At 39.5% G+C, this 22,112-nt stretch overlaps 1 protein-coding gene across 2 annotated transcripts in view; it reads right to left on the bottom strand.

The window, feature by feature from the left end:
* LOC114025947 (FERM domain-containing protein 3) overlaps nucleotides 1-22,112 on the bottom strand; it is a 335,752-nt gene that overhangs the window by 39,981 nt on the left and 273,659 nt on the right. For both annotated transcript variants that reach the window (XM_027839487.1, XM_027839488.1), the window contains 5 exons: nucleotides 15,669-15,732; nucleotides 14,737-14,825; nucleotides 9,327-9,401; nucleotides 8,089-8,157; nucleotides 4,609-4,733 (listed from right to left, as the gene is read on the bottom strand). In XM_027839487.1, the coding sequence (XP_027695288.1) occupies nucleotides 4,609-4,733; nucleotides 8,089-8,157; nucleotides 9,327-9,401; nucleotides 14,737-14,825; nucleotides 15,669-15,732 (422 nt within the window). The remainder of the gene's footprint in view (nucleotides 1-4,608; nucleotides 4,734-8,088; nucleotides 8,158-9,326; nucleotides 9,402-14,736; nucleotides 14,826-15,668; nucleotides 15,733-22,112) is intronic.

Genomic DNA, 22,112 nt, shown 5'->3' with positions numbered 1-22,112 from the left:
AAATTCCCTGGGAGGCAGTGTAGAGTAGTGGAAAACATGTTGGGTTTCTTTATTAAGCACCTACTGTGTACCAGAAGTATGCTAGGTGCAGGGATGCAAATACAAAGACAATCCCTTCTCTCAAGGAGTTTTCACTCTAAATGGATGTACAAAACTACAGTAACCACAAATACAGTAAAAGTCGTCAGATTCTAGGGTATGACCACATACATGAAGGTTGTAGAAAAATTGGGAGATTTGTAAATTCCTCCTACTCCTTGGCAGTCACAAGAGATCTAGACAGAGCATCCAGGCTAGAGCCCAAAAGAACCCCAAGGGAAAATGACTGAAATAAAATGGCCAAGAAATGCCTTGCCATTGCAAGAAATTATGAACATCAAAATTTCAGAGAAACATGGGAAGATTTTTATGCACTGTCATAGCATGAAGTAAACAGAATCAAACAATGATGAGAATGATGTGAATAGAAAGAATAAAAAAGAATTAAACTGGATGCATAATAATAATGACTCCACTTGGCCCCAAAGCAGAAATTTTGGAAATGGATCTTATTCCTTCCTTACAAAGTTGGGAATTAAAGGTGCAGAATATTGCATCTACTATAAGACTAAGTTGATATATTGGTTAGTTCTGCTCAACTGTTTGTTTTCCCCTTTCCTTTTATTCTTTCATATAAAAACGGCTCTTTAGGGGAGGGGATATATTTGATAATGAAGGAGATGGGGAAAAATTTAATGAATGAAAAATATATTAGGCACTGGCACGTGCCAAGTGCTGGAGATACAAACACAAAAGACATCCCCTGGTTTCACGAAGCTCACATTCTATGTAGGGGAGACAACATCTAGAGAAGGATTCTGCAACAGGACTGATGGTAAGGTCTGGTGGTCCTCCATCTCAATGTTCATCCAAAGAGATGTGCACAGCCAAGAGGGAAAAAGGGGAAGAAGGCAAAACATAAATGACTTTGCAAAGAGATTGATATAGCTCAAGGGAAGACCACAAAAATTCCCTGGAAGGCAGTGGAGAGTATTAGAGAACATGTTGGGTTTCTGGAGTCAAAATCCCAGCTCTGCCACTTACCACTTGTGTGGCCTTGGGTGAATCACTTAATCTTTCTAGCAATTAATTTCTAGCAATTAATTTCTCAGAGTTTCAGTTTCTTCATCTGTAAAATGAGGGAGTCAGACTATATGACTTCTAAGGCCCCTTCCAGCTCAAAATCTATAATCCCACGAGTTCTAGGGACCAAGGGAAAATCAGGGATGAACTATGACTATGCCACAATGGGAGGGAGAAGAGGGCAGGTTCTTTTGAATCTTCAAGCACAATAACCACAGAGGAAGCCAGAGTCAGTGGAGCATGGGGGTCTAGCAACTCAAAATCCAAGCAACTCTGTGCAGCTTTCAGGCTGTCAGAGACTTGACTGGTGATGGAATGCAAGCAACTGCTTATATATGAAAGGCACTGGAATTATTTTTAAGGACCTGAAAATGGAAAATGCAGCTGTGCCCCAGATCACTTACTGTATGTAAGGGAAGGGGGAAAGGGGTCATGGACAAGGCAGGACTGGCAAGGGGGGAAGGAAATGCGTATATGCATAAGAACATCCTCACATGTTTGTACACCCTTTTACAGAAATTGTTTCAAAACCAAATGCATTTTATGATTCCAGACATAGCCTCAAAACAATCCTCAAAAACATAACCACGTCGAGCAAGAACAACATGGGTGCCTACCAGTTAGGCGAAGATTGAACAATACGGCATATGAATATAATGGAATAGTATAAGAAAATATAAATGAGAAATTCAGAGACACATGAAAAGACTTATAGAAACTGATTATTAATTAATTAATTTAATTAAGCAGAACCAAGAGGACAATAAACACAATGACAGCAATAATGTCAATGAAACAATATTAAAAGGCAGTTGAATTCTGATTAAAACTTGACCCTGGGAGAACTAATGATGAAATATATCTCCATCCTCTCAGCAACAAGAGGTGGGGAATTATGAATGCAGAACATGGTATACACTAACAACCTCTGTTAGTGATCATTGGTTTTGCTTAACTGTTTTTATTTTTCTTTGTTTCCTCTGTTTAATTTTTTTCCTTTGTTACAATGGAAGGTTCGATAGAGGAAGCTGTTATGGACAAATAACCATGGTGTTAAAAGGCAAAAATAAAAAATTTTAATTACATTTGTTACCTTGGTGGCACGACATTAAATGTTTTCAAAACAAGCATGTTTATTTCTGTCTGCTAAGCCTCAAGGAAGAAGAAATAGTTTGATTTCTGCCTATTTAATTATGCCAGTTTGCATGTGTGCCATAGTAAATGATAATTACCTTTCTACTGAGACAGGACTGATGTTAATAGACCATTCTCATTTGATATATTTTACTTACCTTTGCCATTATAATCCTAATCTTCTTATAATGCCAAGTAGAGAACATACCATTCTTACAGTACAATAAATAATAACAATGATTTAGAGTAGGAGACCAAGTCATTTTTTTTCACATATACCTGAAAAAAATGTGTTTTCTTGAAAATGATTTCTAAAAATACCACGTCCTTCCTCACAATCCTCACTATTTTTTTCTTCCCTGCAGAGCTCCAAAATTCAGGTTTCAAGTTGTAGGAAATTCTCAGCTGAAGCTCACCCCATTTCTAACTCACTCTGATCCCTGTATCCGAGCAACTTTAAGGCATTATCAAAACTTTCCTGTTGCTTAGTGGTATCCAAAACCTGATTTTTTTTTCCCTCAGTACAACAGGGCCAATCTGAAAATTAATCCCCCAGGCCTATCTTATGGAAAAAGTCATCTCACACATTTTCTCAGAAGTCCAGATAAATTAATTACCATTTAAGACCATGACGGCTACTATGGGCACCAATGCCCTGCACTGCCATCTCCTGGCAGTTTCAAGTTAGGAGGGAAAAAAAAGTCTGATCAACAGACAATGACTATCCCTGACTCCAGGCTGATAACCTTGATTAAACATTCCTCACCATCACACAGAATATGGTTAATTTTGTAAAACCTAAGGCAAAAATCACCATAGAGGTAAAGAATAACATGGTATATTAAGTTCATGTCTGGGTAAAATATATTGTTTATTTTATGTTTTCTCTTTTCTATTTTCTCTGTATTGCTGAGGCATATTTTTAAAACCTTCTTTTCAGTTTATCTAGAAATATTAAGAAATGTCATTTCTCCAGACTAAAACCCTTTCCCATTTTTTGGATAGCAGGAAGAACAAAGACTAAGACCTTCCTTTGAAATGGAGTAAAAGTCATAACCACACTTAACTCTTTTCTACTAGGATTATTGCCTCACCATCCACCTGAAAGGGCTGGCACCATGACCCACCTGGGGACAGTGGCTTTTATCTTTTGAAATTCATGGTTAAGATATTAATCACAAGAAGGAACTCTAAAGGGGAAGTGCCCATGTAGGAAATTAGTGATGACTACTTTGGAATGTTAATTCCAAACTGTATTTTAATATATTGTTATCTTTTCCTTGATCAACACTCATATAAATGTTACCTGAAATCTTTGTGTGGTAGAGGTTCATGTTAGAGACATATGGAACTATGCCATTTTGGATATCTTTCTCCAAAGCAGAAATGATTTCACTATGTATTAAATAAAAATTGTTTCTAGTAGATCTCAGCCTAAATCACAGAGGATGTGTATTAATTTTTCTTCAGTAGTATTTTTTTTAAAAGCATGCACCTGCCCCCAAGTGTACCAGGCATGACACAGAGACAGGATCCTTCCCTAAAGGAAGTCACCTTAACAAGCAAAAAGTAAAGTGTAGAAACATGGACACACTTGCTTTTTCTTTTTTTACCAAGCATCTGTTGATTGGGTGGGAGAGAGAAGGATAGTTAGGAATTGGTGGTTGGTTTTGTTCTAATTGAAATTAGTAGAGTTGCAATTGTGAAAAGGGGATAGAAGTTAGGAGTAAAAATTTAGAAAGGATCAACTGAAGAGAATGACTAGAAGAACAAGTAATAGACAGTAGAGAAGCCAGTGTCAATCAGGGTCCATCAAAGGAGCTGGTAAAAGAGTATAATTATTCAAAAAGGTATATAATCAAATAAAACAATTTTAAAATGGCCATTATACTGAAGGATATAATTTGATATCATATAAACTTAGCAACATCAAGATTTAATATTATATAATAAATTTATATTGTGATTTTGTATCACACCAGTAATTTTTATCACACCAGTAATCACCCAATTTTGAAAAATTTACCTTGATAATACTCTTCTCAGGAGCAGGCAGAGGAACTTGAACATTCTCATCTCATTTCAGAAATGTAATGATGATAAATGGATTACTAAAACCACCAAAATTACAGGTCCATTGCAAGCTTGTGATATTGGCATATGGAATGCAAAGGAATAGTTGACTTTTTTTGTTGTTGGTTTATTTGTTCAGATCTATGATTCCTATCTGAAAACCCCCTCTATCAATGAAGATGGGTGCATGTACTGCAACTTATATTCCTAGAGAGCTGCCTAAGTCAAGGGACTTGCCCAGGGTCCCACAACCAGAATGTTATCAGAGATAGGACTTACCACCATCCAAAGAAACCTCCTCTTCCTGTTCACTGGGACAAGGCAAAAGTGGCTGCAGGGGTTCCATGTTGATTATGAGCTGCTTATTCAAGGAGTGGGAACTCTTGCTCTGGGTAATGTTGGCTCTGAAAGCAAGTACAACCCACAAGGGATTGGTTTTCAAGAATCATTTCAAACGTTTATCTGATCTCTTCTATCTGTCTCCCTTCAGAACTGAAATATGCCTCCTTCACAAAATAGATTAAACTAGTAATACTGGATTATTGGTCTAAGGGAGGTCTGACAAAAGTCCATATAATCAAAGCCATGTGAGATTTGGACTATAAGGAAAGATGAGCACTGTAGAATTGACATTTTTTAACTATGGTGCTAGAGAACACTTTTGAGAGTCCCTTGGACAGCAAGGAGATTAAATCAGCCAATATTTAAAGAAATTAATTCAAGCTATTGACTGGAAGGTCAAATACTAAGACCTAAATACTTTGGCTACATAATGAGAAGATGAGACTCATTGGAAAAGACCCTATGTTGGGAAAGACTGAAGGCTAAAGAAAACGGGGATGGCAGAAGACGAGATGGATAGATAGTGTCATGGAAACAGTAAATAAGACTTTGATAGTGGAGGACAGAAGGGTCAGGCATTCAACAGTCCATGGGGTCACAAAGAGTCAGAAACAACTAAACAACTGAACAAAAACTGGATTATTGGCACTCAAATCTCATTTTTCACATTTAGAGTTTTGTTTTGTTTTTTTTAAATTCACTAATTAGCTAGAGTTCATGCAACATAACATAGCAAATTGCATTTCCTAGTCTTTATAGTTAAGTGTAGGCACACAGGCTGCATCAACATGGAGATGAGAAGGAAAACAAAAAAGATCTGATCTATCTAATGGATATTCAGGACATTTGAGGCTGGGCAAGGCCTGGAGTGATTGAGATTCAAAAACAAACTCAGGTGGCCAGATAAACAGGCAACACCCACAATCTGTAGCAGGGATGCTTTCTCTGTATTGGCAGATATCCTCGTTATGCTGAATGTTTCACGTGGCCTACTTCTGATTCATTTCTTCAACTGGCCAGTCTACTTACCCAAACTATGTATTCTATTCTTGAAGGGAATACCCATTAATTAGTGAGCATGATGACAGTCAGCTGGCTGGAAAACTAAGCAGATGCCTTCGCTAGAACATCTGCTTGCAGCTGTAATGAACGCTTACCCACTCGGCCACAGGTTGGCCAGCCAGCTGCCCTGTGAGTGACAGCAATCTTCTCCAAGGGAAACTCCTCCATGCAGATGCCTGCTTTTCCTGTTTTGTGTCAAAATCATGGGAGACAACCACAGGCTGCCATACTTGAGATGAAGAAGTGTGCTGATCGAGCCAGTTGAAAAGACTTACATTTCAGGACAGGAATTTCCATTAGCAAAGGAGAAAGGCAGGGAAGGAGTGTCAAGTCACCAGCTTCAGATGACATGTTTTTCCTCCCTGGCACCAATTCAACAGAGAAATTCCTAAGTACTGGGAAATGAGGACTATAATATTTAGGTTGGGTTCCCTTTTCAATTTCTTGTGTGTGTTTTCTCTGTAGCACCTATCTCTAGTTCCCTACCATTTCCACCGTCTTTAGTATTCAATGATACTAGTACTCACCTTATTACAATTTACCTATCTTTCAATGTGATGAGGGTCAAATAAGATCCTCATTTTGCCCTAAGAATCTCTAGAGATTGATCTGAAGAAGAGCCCTGCTGTTTAGACCTACTTTGGTGTACAGCAGGCCTGCAAAACCTGCAACCAAGTAAGCCACTTGCAGCATGCCAAAGGATTTCCAGCAGCCTGTGAAAAATGCAGAGGTTTGCTCTGCAGACTGTAGCTTGTGCAAGCCTGGTTTAGAGCAGCTCATTGCCTTCTTCTACTTTACCTGTCTTTATCCATATAACTAATGAAATACCAAGTTTTTATACAAGTTTTCCTAGAGCAGGCTAATGTATGAATTGATTATTATTCATTCTCATAGTCAATCTAGGAAAAAAAAAGAATCACGGCTGCTTTGTAATCTATATATTTCTGGGGCATAATCATCAGTACTGTGACAACTCCTGAATTAAAATGATTTAAGAAGCTTATGAAACAGCAAGGGTATTCAGAGAAATTATAACTATATTCCAATAATGACTTCTAGATTTCTTCTTATATCCCAAGAAATGGTTACATCAAACAGATTAAATGAGATAATATCAATCAATCACCAAGTAATTATTAAGCCCCCTACTATGTGCCAAACACAATGCTAGGGACTGCTGACAAAAAGGTAAAATAAAAGTCCCTACCCGCAAGGAAAGCACTTGCAGACCCATGTCTCTTCTTGAGGTGGCACAAAATGGTATCATAATTTCTGGTTCCTTACACTGAGATTACATTAACACTTGTCTACACCCCCTCCCCCAAAATCTTCTAATCCAAGTTACCACTGCATCTTCTAATCAAGTTTTGGAAGCCCCCCCAAACTTATAATTGCCAGATTCCTAGAGTGTCACCTAAAGAAGGGGTATCAAACATGATCCCCTCCTCCCACTAGATTAAAATGTAATTGGTAAATATTTAACAAAATAAAGAAAATACAATAAAAACATAGATAATGTTAATTTGTGGTTTTCACAAAGTCAAGATATGGCCGGCAGAGTTCCTTATGTATGGTTGTTGTTCAGTCATTTGAGTCTTCTTAGACTCTTCTGTGACCCCATTTGGGGTTTTCTTGGCAAAGATACCAGAGTGGTTTGCCATTTCCTTCTCCAGCTCATTTTACAGATGAGGAAACTGAGGTAAACAAAGTTATGTGTTTTGCCCAGAGTCACAGAGGTAGTAAGTGTCTGAGGCTGGATTTGAACTTGGAAAGATGAGTCTTCCTGACTCCAAACCCAGCACTCTATCCACTGCGCCACTAAGCTGCTGTTATGTATAGTTTATTGGCCTCCATTTCTATTTGAGTTTGATTCCATTGGCCCAGTAAGGGCTTCTTAAGCTTCTTCCACTCTGACCCCTTCAGCACTTCTTAAACTGGGGGTCACGATTCCCATTTTAAGAAGTGCTGGGCCCTGGAGTACTAAGAGATGAGGCTATCCAGGGCCCCACAGTCAGGAAGTCACCGGTATACATGAACCTAGGTCTTCCTGGCTTTCTATTCACTTTGTCACTCTGCCTCTCCCTGCCTTAACATGGTCAATCTGTCTACAGAAGCAAAATAGAAATAATATCTGTCTTCAAGGAGCTTATTTCTGGGGCTGGGGGAGGAATATGCAGAATGAAACACCTACACTAAGATCACTAAGAAAAGAGAAAGAATATTCTCGTTTGGGGGTATCAGAGAGAGCTTCCCACAGGAGATGACTCCGGATTACTAGTGTCCAGGGTGAACAATCAAGGCAGCTTTCCTTGATAAGGAGCCATATGGGACGCCTAGGATAAGGGCCCTACTTACCTGTGCACCTCAGGAGGGTTTCTCTGGATTTTGGAACTCGCTTCCACTACCTCTTTGGCAACTCTGCCACTATAAGAAAAAAAATGAAAGAAACTAAATACGAGAGGGAAGGGGGAGAATACCTTTCCTGAGGACAGGGGAAAACACAGGGACATAGTTTAAGGAAAAAAATGTGGTTTGAGGGATTAGCCTTTCTGGCAGTATGCTTGCCTCTGTTTAGGACTCCTCCTCCTGCCTAGTAATCTCCCTCCCTCTTGCCCTGCCCCCTTTTACAGAACCTTCCATAGTCAGAATCTTCCTTGTAGTAAGCTTGCAGCTTCCCTACATCCTTTCTAGGTGCCCACCTGCCTGTGACATCACAGATGGGAAAACAATCAGCTGTACCTGAGCCACTGAGGTTCCCTGTAGAACTCACTCTCCATGCTTTGGAACCTTTAAGCAGACCCATTGTGTGGGACAGTTCAGTGCAGAGCTGGAGGAGTCATTGAGAATCTCACATGACCAGGGTGGCAAGGTGCCTCTTGCCTGAATCTTTAATCACTTTCTTCCTCCTCCTCCTCCCGATAGGCCTGAAGGTCACCCCACTCTACCCTAGATATCTGGTCCCTTCTAAAGATCTAGCTATATCCTTACAGTCACCATAACCTTATATATCCTCCTGCCTTCTTCCCTCACCACCTCCCATCACGTCCCTATGGGTATCTAAAGTTAAGGGATTCCCTTTGTGAGAGTAAAATACATCTGAAATTTTAAAAGGCCTATTGCTTTTACCATCATTGGCTCATTCACTTGTGTGGAAATTCTTTAGAGGCAACTCCTCACCACCACCACCTCCCCCCCCAAAAAAACTACTATGGACTGGAACAGGAAGCAATTTTCTTCTGTTTCTACTTCTTCCCTATGACTTTGTGGTTTAAGCTTTTCAAACCATTTGTGTCCCCAAGAGAGTAACTTACTGTGAAGTTCAAATAAAGACATTGAAATGGAAGGAAACCAACTCTCAAAAAAGTTAAGTCACTTGTCTAGGGTCACACAGCTAGTAACTGAAATTGAAATAGGGGGTGTGGGCGTTTGAGAGTAAAAAGCACTACTAACCCCCAGATACTAAAAATAGAAACAGGCCACAATACACTCACTTTCACAAAATATTAAAATGGCTAACATCTCTTTTGTCCCACTTCTCCCAAAATGGGGGGGGGGGGGGGGGGGGGAAAGTCCAAGCCTCTTCAAGTACCTACCTATATCGAAATCTACTGCCTTTAAAAAATATTTTGCTGCTTGACACCGTCTTGATCTGACTGGATTTTGCATACCTTTAAGAAAAGAGCAGAACAGCACTCCATTAGAAAGCCAACATCCCACATGAGATGAAGATTGGGCAGTGCCATTGGTAAAGAGAGGCTTTTCCATTCCATATCACAAATCAATGGAGAGAGTGGCCCATAGCACTAATCAGTTCTGAAGGGGCACTTTATTCCTTGAAATCAAATATGTCAGCAGTGCACCAGGGCACAATCTACAGTCATTTTTTTTTTAAATATTGTCTTAATATTGTCCTAATGGGAAAGTTAGGAAATCCCTCTCACCACAATCCCAAGGGATGACAGCTCCTGTTTTAACCACAGCTAAATCACCATGACCCAGTATCCTTCTCCACAGTTCTCCCTGGGAAATGACTAGGATATGTGGAGAGATGGAGACCTAGTCAACTGCTGACTTAGCAGGGATAAAACTGAAATGTAAACAAGAGGCAAATAGCAACCCCACACACACACATACCCAAAATATAGACTGGTTTGACACCTCCCATTTTTTGTTGTTCAGTTGTTTTAAGTGTATCCAACTTTTAATGAACCCATTTGGGGTTTTCTTGGCAAAGATACTGGAGTCATTTGCCATTTCCTTTTCCAGCTTATTTTACAGATGAGGAAACCAAGGGAAACAGGGTTAAGTAACTTGCCCAGGATCACACAGCTAGTAAGTGTCTGAGGCCAGATTTGAACTCAGGAAGATGAGTCTTTCTGACTCCAGGGCTGGCACTCTATCTACTGTTCCAACATTTCACATGGGGAACTCAATCATAGAGGGTAGTTCAGCATCCCTCTTTACCACTCACTTCAATGCTTGTGTAGCCCAATCCAAATTAGAAATAACAGGTCTTTAGGCAGAATGCCTTGAGTGGGATCACTTAAAAGTATCTTGTGTCACTAATAAAAACACAACCTGCTATTTGTTGTTAAGTGCAAAAGTGAACATAAAATACCCATAGGTAGCCAGGGACAAGTCTAGCTATTACAGTCATAGAATCATAGATTCAGAGCTGGAAGTGACTCAAATCCAACCCGATCCTTTTTACATATGAAGAAATATATCCTCAAATATCAGTGACTTGCCCATGGTCACACAGCTAGTAAGAGTCTGAGGCAGGATTCTAACTCAGGTCTACCTGATTTCATGTCCATAGTACTATCTACTATGCCACCTAGTACCTGTAATAATAAGATAGAAGTCTCAATCCTCAACCTACGTTCTTCCCACTGCTGTTATATCTGCTTTCTATTCCAGCACAATTGGAGATAATTATCACAGAAATGAAAACTGATATTTATAGAGCACTGAAAAGTTTACAATTTACAAAATGCTTTGCATACATTACCTTATTGGGTCCTAACAACTCTATGAGTTAGGTAGTACCAATGTTATTATCCCAATTTAAAGACGAGAAAACTGAGGCTTCAGAAGGTCACAGTCACCGAGCTAATAAGTGATAAGCAGAATTTGCACCTATAACTTAACAGCATCTAGTACTGTACTACATCACATAGGATAACCATATCAAATTAAATTTCAGAGTCCCAGGCAAAATTTTATAAAGAGATTGCTCCTCCAGTTTACTAACCAAAGAGGGTCCCTTGCTGCCCTCTCTGTGTTCTGGCCCCTAGCTCCACGGGCTCCTGAGAAAGTCCGTGATTGCTGAGAAAGCCATGCTTCTGAATTTCTACAGGTTAACTTCCTGAAAATCTTCTCTCTGCTAATTTGCTCATTCTTCCTCCTGTTGTTGTTATGCAGTCATTTCAGACACGTCCAACTCTCCATCACTCCGTTTGGGGTTTTCTTGACAAAGATACTGGAGTGGTTTGCCATTTCTTTCTCCAGTTCATTTTATAGATAAGGAAACTGAAGCAAACAGGGTTAAGTGACTGGCCCAGGGTCACACAGCTAGTAACTGTCTGATGCCAGATCTGAATTCAGGAAGATGAGTCTTCCTGACTCCAGACCTGAGCTCTATCCACTGTGCCAGCTAGCTGCCTTTACATTATTCCTTTACTGAGCATCTACCTCTTCCCTCCGCTATGACATCCACAGAAAACACAATGAAGACACAGAAACCCCAACTTTCCAGGAAGCAATCACTTTTTCAGTTGTACCATAGGACTGCTAAACACTTAGAAGGATTTTTTTTTTATTAAAAGTTGGAAGGATACTTGAATTTTGATGGTGGAGTTTAAGATGCCCTTGCTGTTCAGAACTCTAAAGGCTTTGTCTACATGGATGGAGCGTAGTACAGTAGTAAAGAGTGCTAGATTTGTAGTCAGAGGGCCCAGGTTCAAATCCCAGCTCTGTTATTTATTATCTGGTAAAGTCACGTAATCCTTCTATGCCTCAATGTAAAATGAAGGACTTGGATTAAGCTCTAAATCTTTTTTTTTTTTTGGCTAGGCAATGGGGTTAAGTGACTTGCCCAGGGTCACACAGCTAGTAAGTATTATGTGCCTAAGACCGGATTTGAACTCAGGTCCTCCTGAATCCAGGGCCAGTGCTCTATCAACTGTGACACCGAGCTGCCCCCAAACTCCAAATCTTGGATGCTACAATCCTACATAGAGATTTGAAATGAATGAATACATAACATACATAGGCAGCTGTTACGTTATGTATATAACAGGGCAGCTAGGTGGCGCTATAGTGCACAGAGTGCTGGGCCTACAGTCAGGAAGACTCATCTTCCTGAGTTCAAAGTCAGCCTCAGACACTTACCACCTGGGCAAGTCCTTTAACATGTTAGCCTCAGTTTCCTCACCTACAAAATTAGCTGGAGAAGGAAATAACAAACTACTCCAATATCTTTGCCAAGAAAACCCCAAATGGTATCATGAAGAGTTGAACTTGAAACAACTGAACAACATAAACTGGTGCTGATCTTTGACACCTTATTTCTCCTTTCTTATCTCTATGTAGGATATCACCCTCTCTAAATTCTTTTTTAATTAGTTCTCTGACTGCTCTATTGATCCCATTAGAGCTGTCAGAGATGCTTCTGGTCCAACCACGCCCAAGAGTTCACTGTATTGATGTTGGACTTAGTGCAGACAGCCAATCATTTAGCCCAAATCAGGTCAGAAATTCCAGGCCCAGGCAATCCAGCAGCCTTAGCCTCCCGGGTATAAGTGGGGGCCACCATGCCCACTACCCTAATCTCCTTAAAGATACTATTTTAGACACATTTTCTAAGTCTTAGAGATAAATAAATAAAAATATACACACATACGTGTATATATTGTACATATATACATATGTATAAATATGTAACCTATGAATAACCCATATAAGGACATTGCACACTAAATGTTAACTCTGGAATGGCCCTTAGAGATCTTCTGGTCTCATCTCCTCCTTTACAGATGAGAACACCAAGACTCAAAAGGGGGAAGTGACTTAAGAAAGGCCACACAACTTAGGACAAGAACCCAGGTCTCCTGACTCTCAGGCCAGTGCTCCATCTTTTTCTCCCTCACAGCCTTCAATCAAAAACATTCTGCTCTTTGGCTCTAAAAGGAGGAGAAGTATAAACAGAAATTTTCTTTTTAAAAAATTATCCACATTTTAAAAAATGTTGTATTGACATCTTTTGTTTTTAATTTACCTTCGGTTTCTAAGACACCCCTCCCCACCCAGCCAAATAGCCATCCCAACCCTGATAACAAAGGAAAAAAAGGTTAACTGAGTCCAACCCAACATGCTATGCTCCACACCCATAGCACACCCAACCCTACAGAGAAGGGAGATATATTCTCCTATCTCTTAGGCTGTAATGGGTTTTGCTTTTGTTGTGGAGGTTAAAATGAAAACTTTCTCATGATAATGATCCACCTAGCTTGTCTCTTGGGATGCCGAAGGGCTGCGGTTAAGAGACATAAGCCAGCTTACTGCCCCTACACTCCTTTGCTTTGCGGCAAACTCTGGTGCCAGGGTTTTCTAGCTAATCAGTGGCCCCTTTCCAAGAGTCATTCCAAAGTACATTCATTTCTCAAAAGCACATCGGGGAATTCTTAGTCACCGAATGCTGGTCTGTAAGGTTTCCATGCCAAGTAATGTCAGCTGAAATGGGTAAACAACCTATACTTGTGATGATAGGACCCAGGACCATGCTTTCTCATTCTTTAATAAACAAAAATAATAATTGTAATAATATCTGAAGAAGCAAAATATCCTCTCTATCTATGAGCCAGCTGGGTGTGGCAGAGGATAGAGCACTGGACTTGGAGTCAGGAAAACCTGAGTTCAAATCTCACCTCAGACACACTGATAGCCGTAGGCCCCTGGGCAAGTTGTTCAACCTATTTCAGACTCAGTTGCCTCCTCTGTAAAACAGGGAAGGGAGTACCTACCTGACAGGGTTGGTATGATGATTACATGAGATAACATACACATGTATATATGTATGTTTGTAATGTATGTATGTATATAATGTCTTGGGAATTTTAAGTGTTACTTAGTAGAGTTATTTATCCACACTGAGACTAAGGATGTAACAGAGATCAGCGATTCTAGAGGCCAAGTACAGTTACAGTAGTGGCATAAAGGTCTCTAGTTCCCCATTTTGCCACTAACTGTGTGACCCTGGACAAGTCACATACTCCATATGGCCTTGCCCCTAAGCATACTTGACCATTTACCCTGTACATATATTGTCTCCCTCATTAGAACATAAATTTTTTGAAGACAGGGGCGATTTTTGCCTCTTGTAGGATCCTACACTCCTCTAAATACATTGCCTGGCACATAGTCAATGCTTAATAAACACTTGTTTATTGAGTGATTGGGCATCAGTTTTGTCCACTACAAAATTAGCGGGTAAGATTAGGAGACCTCTGAGGTCATTTCCAGTTTTGATATTCTGTGGTAAATTCTATGCTGCTCAATGTGGATAGCAATGCAAATGGAACCCCACAGAAACAACAAAAAAAAATTCAGAAAAAAAATTTTTATTACCTGTGATAAAAGTGGAGGAGAAAATGTGTGAATAAAACAAAAAGATGGATAATCCCCCTGAATAATTTTTTCTGAGGTTCTGTTACATTCACACATACACACACACACACACACACACACACACACACACACACACACCAGTACTCTCCTTACTTGGCCCCCAAGACTTCTTAACTCAGTTCTAAGGTCTTAGCCCAAGGACAGCTGTCTGAGTTATACCAGGAAGGAAGCCCCATAAAACCCCTGGAGAACTTTCAACTCACTTGCAGATGATCTCGAGTTGACTATGACAAAAGAAATAGCTACTGCAGACAACATAAAGGCTTTGCAGATGCTTTTTTAACCACTGGCATCAAATGAACAAAAACTGCTTACTTGTAGAAGGCCTGATTCTCCACCCCACACTTCCAGAGGTGTTTGCAAGCAGCCGGTGTTGAGGTGTGAAATGCCAACATGGCTTTTTTCTAATGAAAGGGAAAAGAGCAAGAAAGAGCATAAGAAGAGGATTTCTGAACACTCTAGAAACACAAATTAGGAGTCTGAAGCTCTCTCAACACTGAGTCCAGTTGCTCTTTTTTTTTTTTTTTAGAGAGCTCTTGAAAAAAAATTGTCATCTTTTCAAAGCTATGCTGAAGTCCCATCACCAATACTAGGCCTTTCCTCATCTTCCCATTTATATTCCGCCCCCTCCCCATAACTATGTGTTTATCTACATATACACGCTGTATCCCTTGCCAGTAGAATGAGAGTTCCTTGAGGGCAGGGATTATTTTGTTTAGGTTTTGGTACCCCCAGTGACTAGAACATGCTTTGCACATACTAGGCACTTAAGAATTCCTTACTGAACTGAATTGAATTTGATATTCCAAGTTCTGCCTTTGACTCAAACTTGGCTGTGTGACCCTGGGCAAGTCACGTAACCTCTAAGTATTCCAGGAACTCTCTTAGACAATAAATTACCTAGAAGGTGCCAAAATACACAGGTGGAAGGAATTTCCTTATCCTGGGAGCTCCCCATACCAATGAAATCCTAAATCCAGGCCCTGTCCCCACCATTGTGTCTAGGTTAGTACCCCATGTATAACAGGCAAGTGATTAAAAAGTTGCTGCCTGTTTCCACAGAAGTACAAAGTCAACGTCTAGCCTTTTCCTTCCTGATTGTTTTTAGCCTATCACCCTCGCAGCAGTCACCAACTCCAAAATCATGGACTCCACTGCACTGCAATGCTGTAGTTACATTTTAGGTTCTGCTGTGAATCACAGATAAAGGGGGAAAAAAACAGATGGTAAGAAAAATAATATCTGACCTCCTTCTGAGAGCCAATCACATAGAATGTCTTCCCTTCATACTTCAATTTGCAGACATCCGGCCTAGGGAAAGAAAATCTCTTTGGGTAAGGAGGAAAAAAAAATGGCCATTAACAAGGGTAAGTGGCTTTCCTGTAGGAATCTGGCTGCCTCACAAATGCCAAACAGGCCACTCTGAAACAAGATATCAGCTTATTATCAGTGAAGACCTGATGAGTGGTGAAAAACGGGAAAGGGAATTATACAGCAATTTTCTTTCTGAGAGACAATTCCAAAGGCAGCTCAAAATTACTTAGTTGTTCAATTTTTCATTATATGTGAGCCACCATCCTTCAAAGGGTTTTGAGGGACATTATGTACATTGCCCAAAAATAAAAGACTATTTTGGTCCAGACCTGTTATTTCATCAGTGTGGGGAACCCCTCCATTGATGCAAATCAGCAACTCTTCTATAACTTAGAGTCTTAGAGATGCCTAGGGCACTGAGAGGTTAAGTGCCCAGGGTCACGCAGCCATGTGTCAGAGGCAGGATATGATCCCAGGTCTTCCTGGCTCTGAGGCCAGCCCTCTATTCACTATGCCTCTATTAGCAATCATATCAAAATTTATTTGTGGCTTTATTTGGTGAAGTGGAAAAAAAATAGTCATTTCAAGTTGGAGTAGATGAAATAATAGGGTATCCAGTTTCTCTCTCTCTTTCACACACACACACACACACACACACACACACACACACACATACACACACACACTTGAAAGGCCAACCATTCATTCCTGCCCTCCATCTGTATGGAGAAATTGTTTACATTTTCACCAAATTGGAAGAACAATAATGAATGGCAAAATAAGATCATAACAATGATTTCCACATTGTTTTGAATGGTTATTCCAATCAAACTTTCCTGAAAAGCTAGCTTTGGTTTAACCTGATGTGGGAGAGTGGTTATGAAGAAATGAGCAATTTCCAGTGTTTCCACGTTTGAAATCAAATATTGCCTACTCCAGACTGAGCCATGGATTTGTGAGTAGATAGAAGATTGCAAGAATTAACAAAGGTAGAGTTAGTTTGGATTTGTGAGATAAACTTGTAAAGGCTGTGGAGCCACATAGTTGATCATTTTGAAACAAAGCAAGAGGAAGAACAGAGTCCTTCAGTTATGGAACTCAGGTAATATGGGAATTGTGGGAATTGAGTGAACCACCCTGATGCCATCTTGTGACTCAGATCTGGATCTAGCTCAGTTCCCTTTCTATTCAATTATGGGTCTAATCCAATTTCTGTCTTGTTAGAAAACTATTAAATTATGAGAACTGTGAGAGAAAACCTTATTGTATTGTTTGAACCTAGCCCTTCATGGCTGTTACTTAGAGACCCTTAACTAAGGATCTAGGTTATGCTGACCAGAAACCCAGTCAGATCTGAAGATGGATGCAAGGAGTTTTCTCACAATTATATATCTCAAGCAACCTATATGTCTTATCTGAAAACTGGTCTAATACTGGTCAATCAGTTATTGTTTCCATGTTCCTTCGACTGAATACAAACACTTGGGGGAAGTAGGACACCTCTTTTTCTTATTTCATGGAATTGCCTGTTTGCAACCCTCCCAACTAGAAAGCTCCTAATTTTTCCTCCAATTAGAAATCAGATTACCTAATTTTGTATCCTGGTTTACGTCTCACTAATTGTTTGGTTTTTTTTTTAATTAACTGGTCTTATTTGATTTATTGTTTTTAATGCATAAACATTTGTCTCCCCCTGTATTCAGGATCCAATGCCAAGCTGAGGAGGCCTGGCCCCGATTTGCTATGCAATTGACATGCAATGCTTAATAAACCTTCCTGTAGAAGACCAAGTAGGGTCAATCCAACTCTTTTTCCCTGAAGTTCTTTGGTAAACAGGAAAAGATCACTCCCCACCCAGGCAAGCTCATCCTTCATTGAGGATGAGAGGAGTTCTAACCAGTCACCAAAAATCTGATTAACTCATCATACTTGGCAACTTGTTTAGCAAAGAAGGGGGGGAGGCTTTGATTATATGTTTATATATGTCAAAATTGGTTAAGAATGAGATAGATTTCACTAAGGGGAAAAATACAAGAAGATCAAGCAGTTCAAAAAGGAAATCCTGTGTCCTTCATGTAGTAAATAAAGCCTGCTGCAAAAGATCAACAAGGAGCTAGCTAAAACAGATGGCATCTAAGTGCAAATGAGGGATTTGAGCAAAGGTAAAATTAAGGGGATACAAGATGGGCAACTGCCCAGGATGCAACATGCAAGAAGATACAAGAGACACTTTTTAGTATCATTTTTATAAATGTGTGTATTCAAAATGGTAAAAAAAAAATTTTTAAATTCTGAGATGTTTCATTCATTGTATTTGTATCCCCAGCACCTATAACACAGTGTCTGATGCAGAAATGGTTAATAAATACTTATTTATTGATTGATCAATCAAGTCCCACATGTCACAATGAAGGCTCAATTCTGATGAACTGTAAATCATAGGGAGCTCAATTTTCATATCTTGCCTCTTCCCAGTTCTGGTCTTAAGAACATTAATTTTAGAAATAGAAAACAATTCTGGGACACAATTTCTTATGCCCAGCTGCAGTGGGAGAAGTGGGGAAAGGGAAGGGTGAGAATAAGGCTATGATTTTGAACTGAGTGGGTACCAGGGAAGAAAATGATTGGAATTTTTTTTTTTTTTAGTGAAATCAGGTATGACAGAAAGATGTGAACGGAATAAGCCGCCACATGGACAGTGAGTGAAGAGCACATTGACTGGTCAGAGGTAAATCAGCTAGAAAAGTGAGGAACAAACACAGAGAGGAATTCAGGCAGAAAGAAGGGACCTGGAAAAGATAGATTTTATAAAAGAGCAGAGGGAGAAATCCAGAAGAGAACATAAACCCTAAGGCAGAGGCTGTGCTGTGTGCAGAAACAACACTTGCAGGTTAGAACTGAATCCAGTTTAGAACAGGAACCCAGCTAGCATGAAAGGACTGATTCTCAGGGGATTATAAGATTAGAGCTGAAAGGCACTTACAGGTCACCTAATCCAACATTCTCACTTCACAAAAGAGGAAACTGAGGTCCAGAGAAGCAAAATGACTTGACAAGGCTACCAAGTGACACGGCTTGGGTTTAAACCCAAGTCTAGTGCTCTTTCGGACACATCACTAGTTTGGGCAGAGCCAAATGAGTTTAATCCAGCATACACAGGACAGCCCTGGAAGACAGCTCTCATGTGCTCCTCATGGAGCGTAACATGATTTTAACATTTTCTGCTGGTTAAGTATCCTCAGTTTTCCTTCCATCTGTTCTTTTCTTTTTTTTAGGCAACTGGGGTTAAGTGACTTGCCCAGGGTCACACAGCTAGTAAGTATCTGAGGCCACAGTTGAACTCAGGTCCTCCTAATCCAGGGCCAGTGCTCTATTCATTGTGCCACCTAGCTGCACCTCCATCTGGTCTTCTATGGCCCAGGCTCCAATGTTTCACCATCCTTCTCACTCTCCACTGGAATGCTTCAACTTGTTAACATCCTTCCTAAATGTGGCAACCAGAAGTGAACACAATAGTACAGACAGTCTGATCAATACAGAACAAAAGGGACTGTCACCTCCTTCACTCAATCCAATATACCTCTCTCAATGCAGCCTAAGATAGCAATAACCCTTTTGGCTGCCATGTTTATGTAAAGATATTAGATTGACTGCAGGAAATCATACGATAGGGACGGAAGAGCTGACTCCTCCTTCAGCCTCCTCCAAAAAGAGCAAAGGTCCCCAAAGTGGGCAATACCGCCCCCTGGGGGTGCTGGAACAATCCAGGGGAGTGGTAGTAGCCTTGGATGTAATGGGCAGGGGGAGAGGCATTGAATAAAAATAAGGGAGCAGTGGAAGCATATGGAAAGAAGAGAAGAGAAGAACATTTTGAAAAACTGTTCATACATGTTTCATCTGTTGTGTAACTGAGGTAAATTCATAGTAATGACATTATTTTCCAAATAAACATACAAAATGCAAGTTATAACCAATCAGTAGTCAAGTCCACTGACAGGTCTTAATAAGCAAGTATTGGCAGGTGAGCATGTAGTACATTGTTGAGAAGTCTAGCATGCATCAGCAGGAATATGTGCGTGTAATGACTTGTTTACAATACAATACTATACGGTTACATGATGAAATATTCCACCATCAAAATTTCAATGTAGGAAAACACCCACAAATTTACAATAAATTATGAAATTTAAGATGCATAATTTCTTTGAAAAATTATATTTCTGGAGTGATGAAAATTTCAAAAAAAAAAACTGTTAAAGGGTTAAAGAAAGTAGATTTCCACGGGGGTACTGAGGAATTGTTTTAATGAAAAGGGAGTGGTGGGCCACATAAGTTTGGGAACCTCTGATGAAGAGGAACCTACATATTTCCCAACGCTCAAAGCAATATCAGGAAGAAACTGGATTGGGAATAAATACAGAATGGAAGCCTATGAGAGTATGGGCAATGCATTAACCTAAGCCAAGCTGCTCATATGAATGAGACTATGTAACTACAACTTAACTACCTATATGTGGTATCCCAAAAGTCTTAGGGAAGTTGTAAGTTATTAAAGCTTTAAAGCTACTATTTAGGCTATTAAAGTATAAAACTGCACTATGACTTTTTGGGATACCCTATATATAATTGGAATGCTGAAACGGACTTATATTCTAGCAGAATGAGATTTACAGTCAAACTAGTGTGGAAGGAGATGAACTCCACCCCTTTTTGGAAATGTTAAGAAAACATTATTAAATGATACCAGTCTGAAACCTTTGGACCAATCTTAAAGGGAGATTTTGTTAGTCTTAATTATCAATTCTGAAGCAATATCCTAGAACGAAATTTTTCTATCCTATCTCTTCTGATCAGCTGAGGAAGGACTCCTCAATGAAGCGGTCAAGGTAATGACCAGAATGAGAAAAGAAACAGGTCACTTTTATGTCAGTTAATGGAAGTATCTCTTGGGTTCCCCTTTGACCCACTGGAAAGGAGAATACTTAATGGGAGTAGTCCAAGAAGGATTGAATGGTTATGAGAAAATGATTCTTCAAACATGTGCCAAAAGTTAAGTGACTTCGGTTCTGACTAAATTTCACCCAAGTTCTATTACCACATTGTGAAATTTCCTTTGTTCAGGAATAATATAAATTATAATTTGAAACTGGCTTGTTAGAGATTTTCAAAGTCATGGAATAATTCTGTCCACCTTTATTCCTCTCTCTAAGCAGAAATGCTTAGATTACAATAATCTAAGTTAATAAAATCTGTTTCTGGAAAGTTTGTGACTAAGACACAGAGTAGAGAATGCCATGCCAGTTAACTAGGTCTAAGGACCCAACAGAGAAAGTATGCTGAAGAGAAGTAAAGAGGGAAAACTGTGGTCCCAAATTTCACTGAAAGAGGTCCTTTTCATTTGAAAAGTAGAAAAAAATTATTACAGGCAAAATTTTTGATGACATGTTTTCAAAGTAGGCTCTCGGTTTCTTTCATTCAATCTAAAATCTGGATATTTAGCAGACTTGAATGTAAAATCAGTGGGAAAAGGAAGAGAATTTGGGTGTAGACAGGGAAAAGTTCATGTAGTGCTTTCATACCAACTGCTTTCATCAGTTATTGGGTTGACACAGCCCTACAGATTGTGGAAAAGTATGAGGTGATAGCACCAATATTTCTACCTGGGGTTACCAAAACTGCCTCTAAGGAAAGGGAACAAAACCAATAGGGTTGGTGTATTTTGAGAAAATAGGCTGATATATAAGTCTGCATTTCACGAAGAGATAGTATAATTGTAGCATCACTTTTTTGTGGTCACCAAGAGCCGGTAACAAAGTGCCTCTCAACTGGGAAATAGTAGAACAAATTGTGGTAATGAAATACTGCTGAGGTGTAGGAAATAATGAATATGACAGCTTTGAAAGACTTGTACGTATCAATGCATAGTAAAATGAGAACACTTAAATCAAAACCTACAATAATGTAAAGGAAACTGAAATATGGATAGACTTGTATGAACTGATGCAGAGTGAAATAATCAATCTTGGGAGGATAACTTATCCAGTAACTATAATGACGAGGGGAAGAAATTCTGAAAGATCTTAGAACTTCGACTAAAACAAGGATCAATAAAGACATCAAAAGACTAATGATGAAGCAGGTAACGGTAGCAGGATGATGGACTAGAAGGTACAGAACCTCAAATGTGGCCAACATCTTGTTGTTCTGTTTGATGATGCATAATGCTTTTTAGAGGGAAGGCTTCTATTTAAGGGTATACGGAGAGATGGGTTTGTGGGCAATGACAGATATATAAAAAGAATATGAACAGAGTATTATAAAAAGGTAAATTATAAAATACAATTTTACAAAATTTGGAAATGCATAGAAGAAAAAAG

This window comes from Vombatus ursinus, unplaced genomic scaffold (assembly GCF_900497805.2).
Source record: "Vombatus ursinus unplaced genomic scaffold, bare-nosed wombat genome assembly UNPS02014832.1, whole genome shotgun sequence".
NCBI classification, from domain to species: domain Eukaryota; kingdom Metazoa; phylum Chordata; class Mammalia; order Diprotodontia; family Vombatidae; genus Vombatus; species Vombatus ursinus.
Note: the sequence above shows the minus strand (reverse complement) of the source record. Positions and strands in the feature narration are given on the sequence as shown.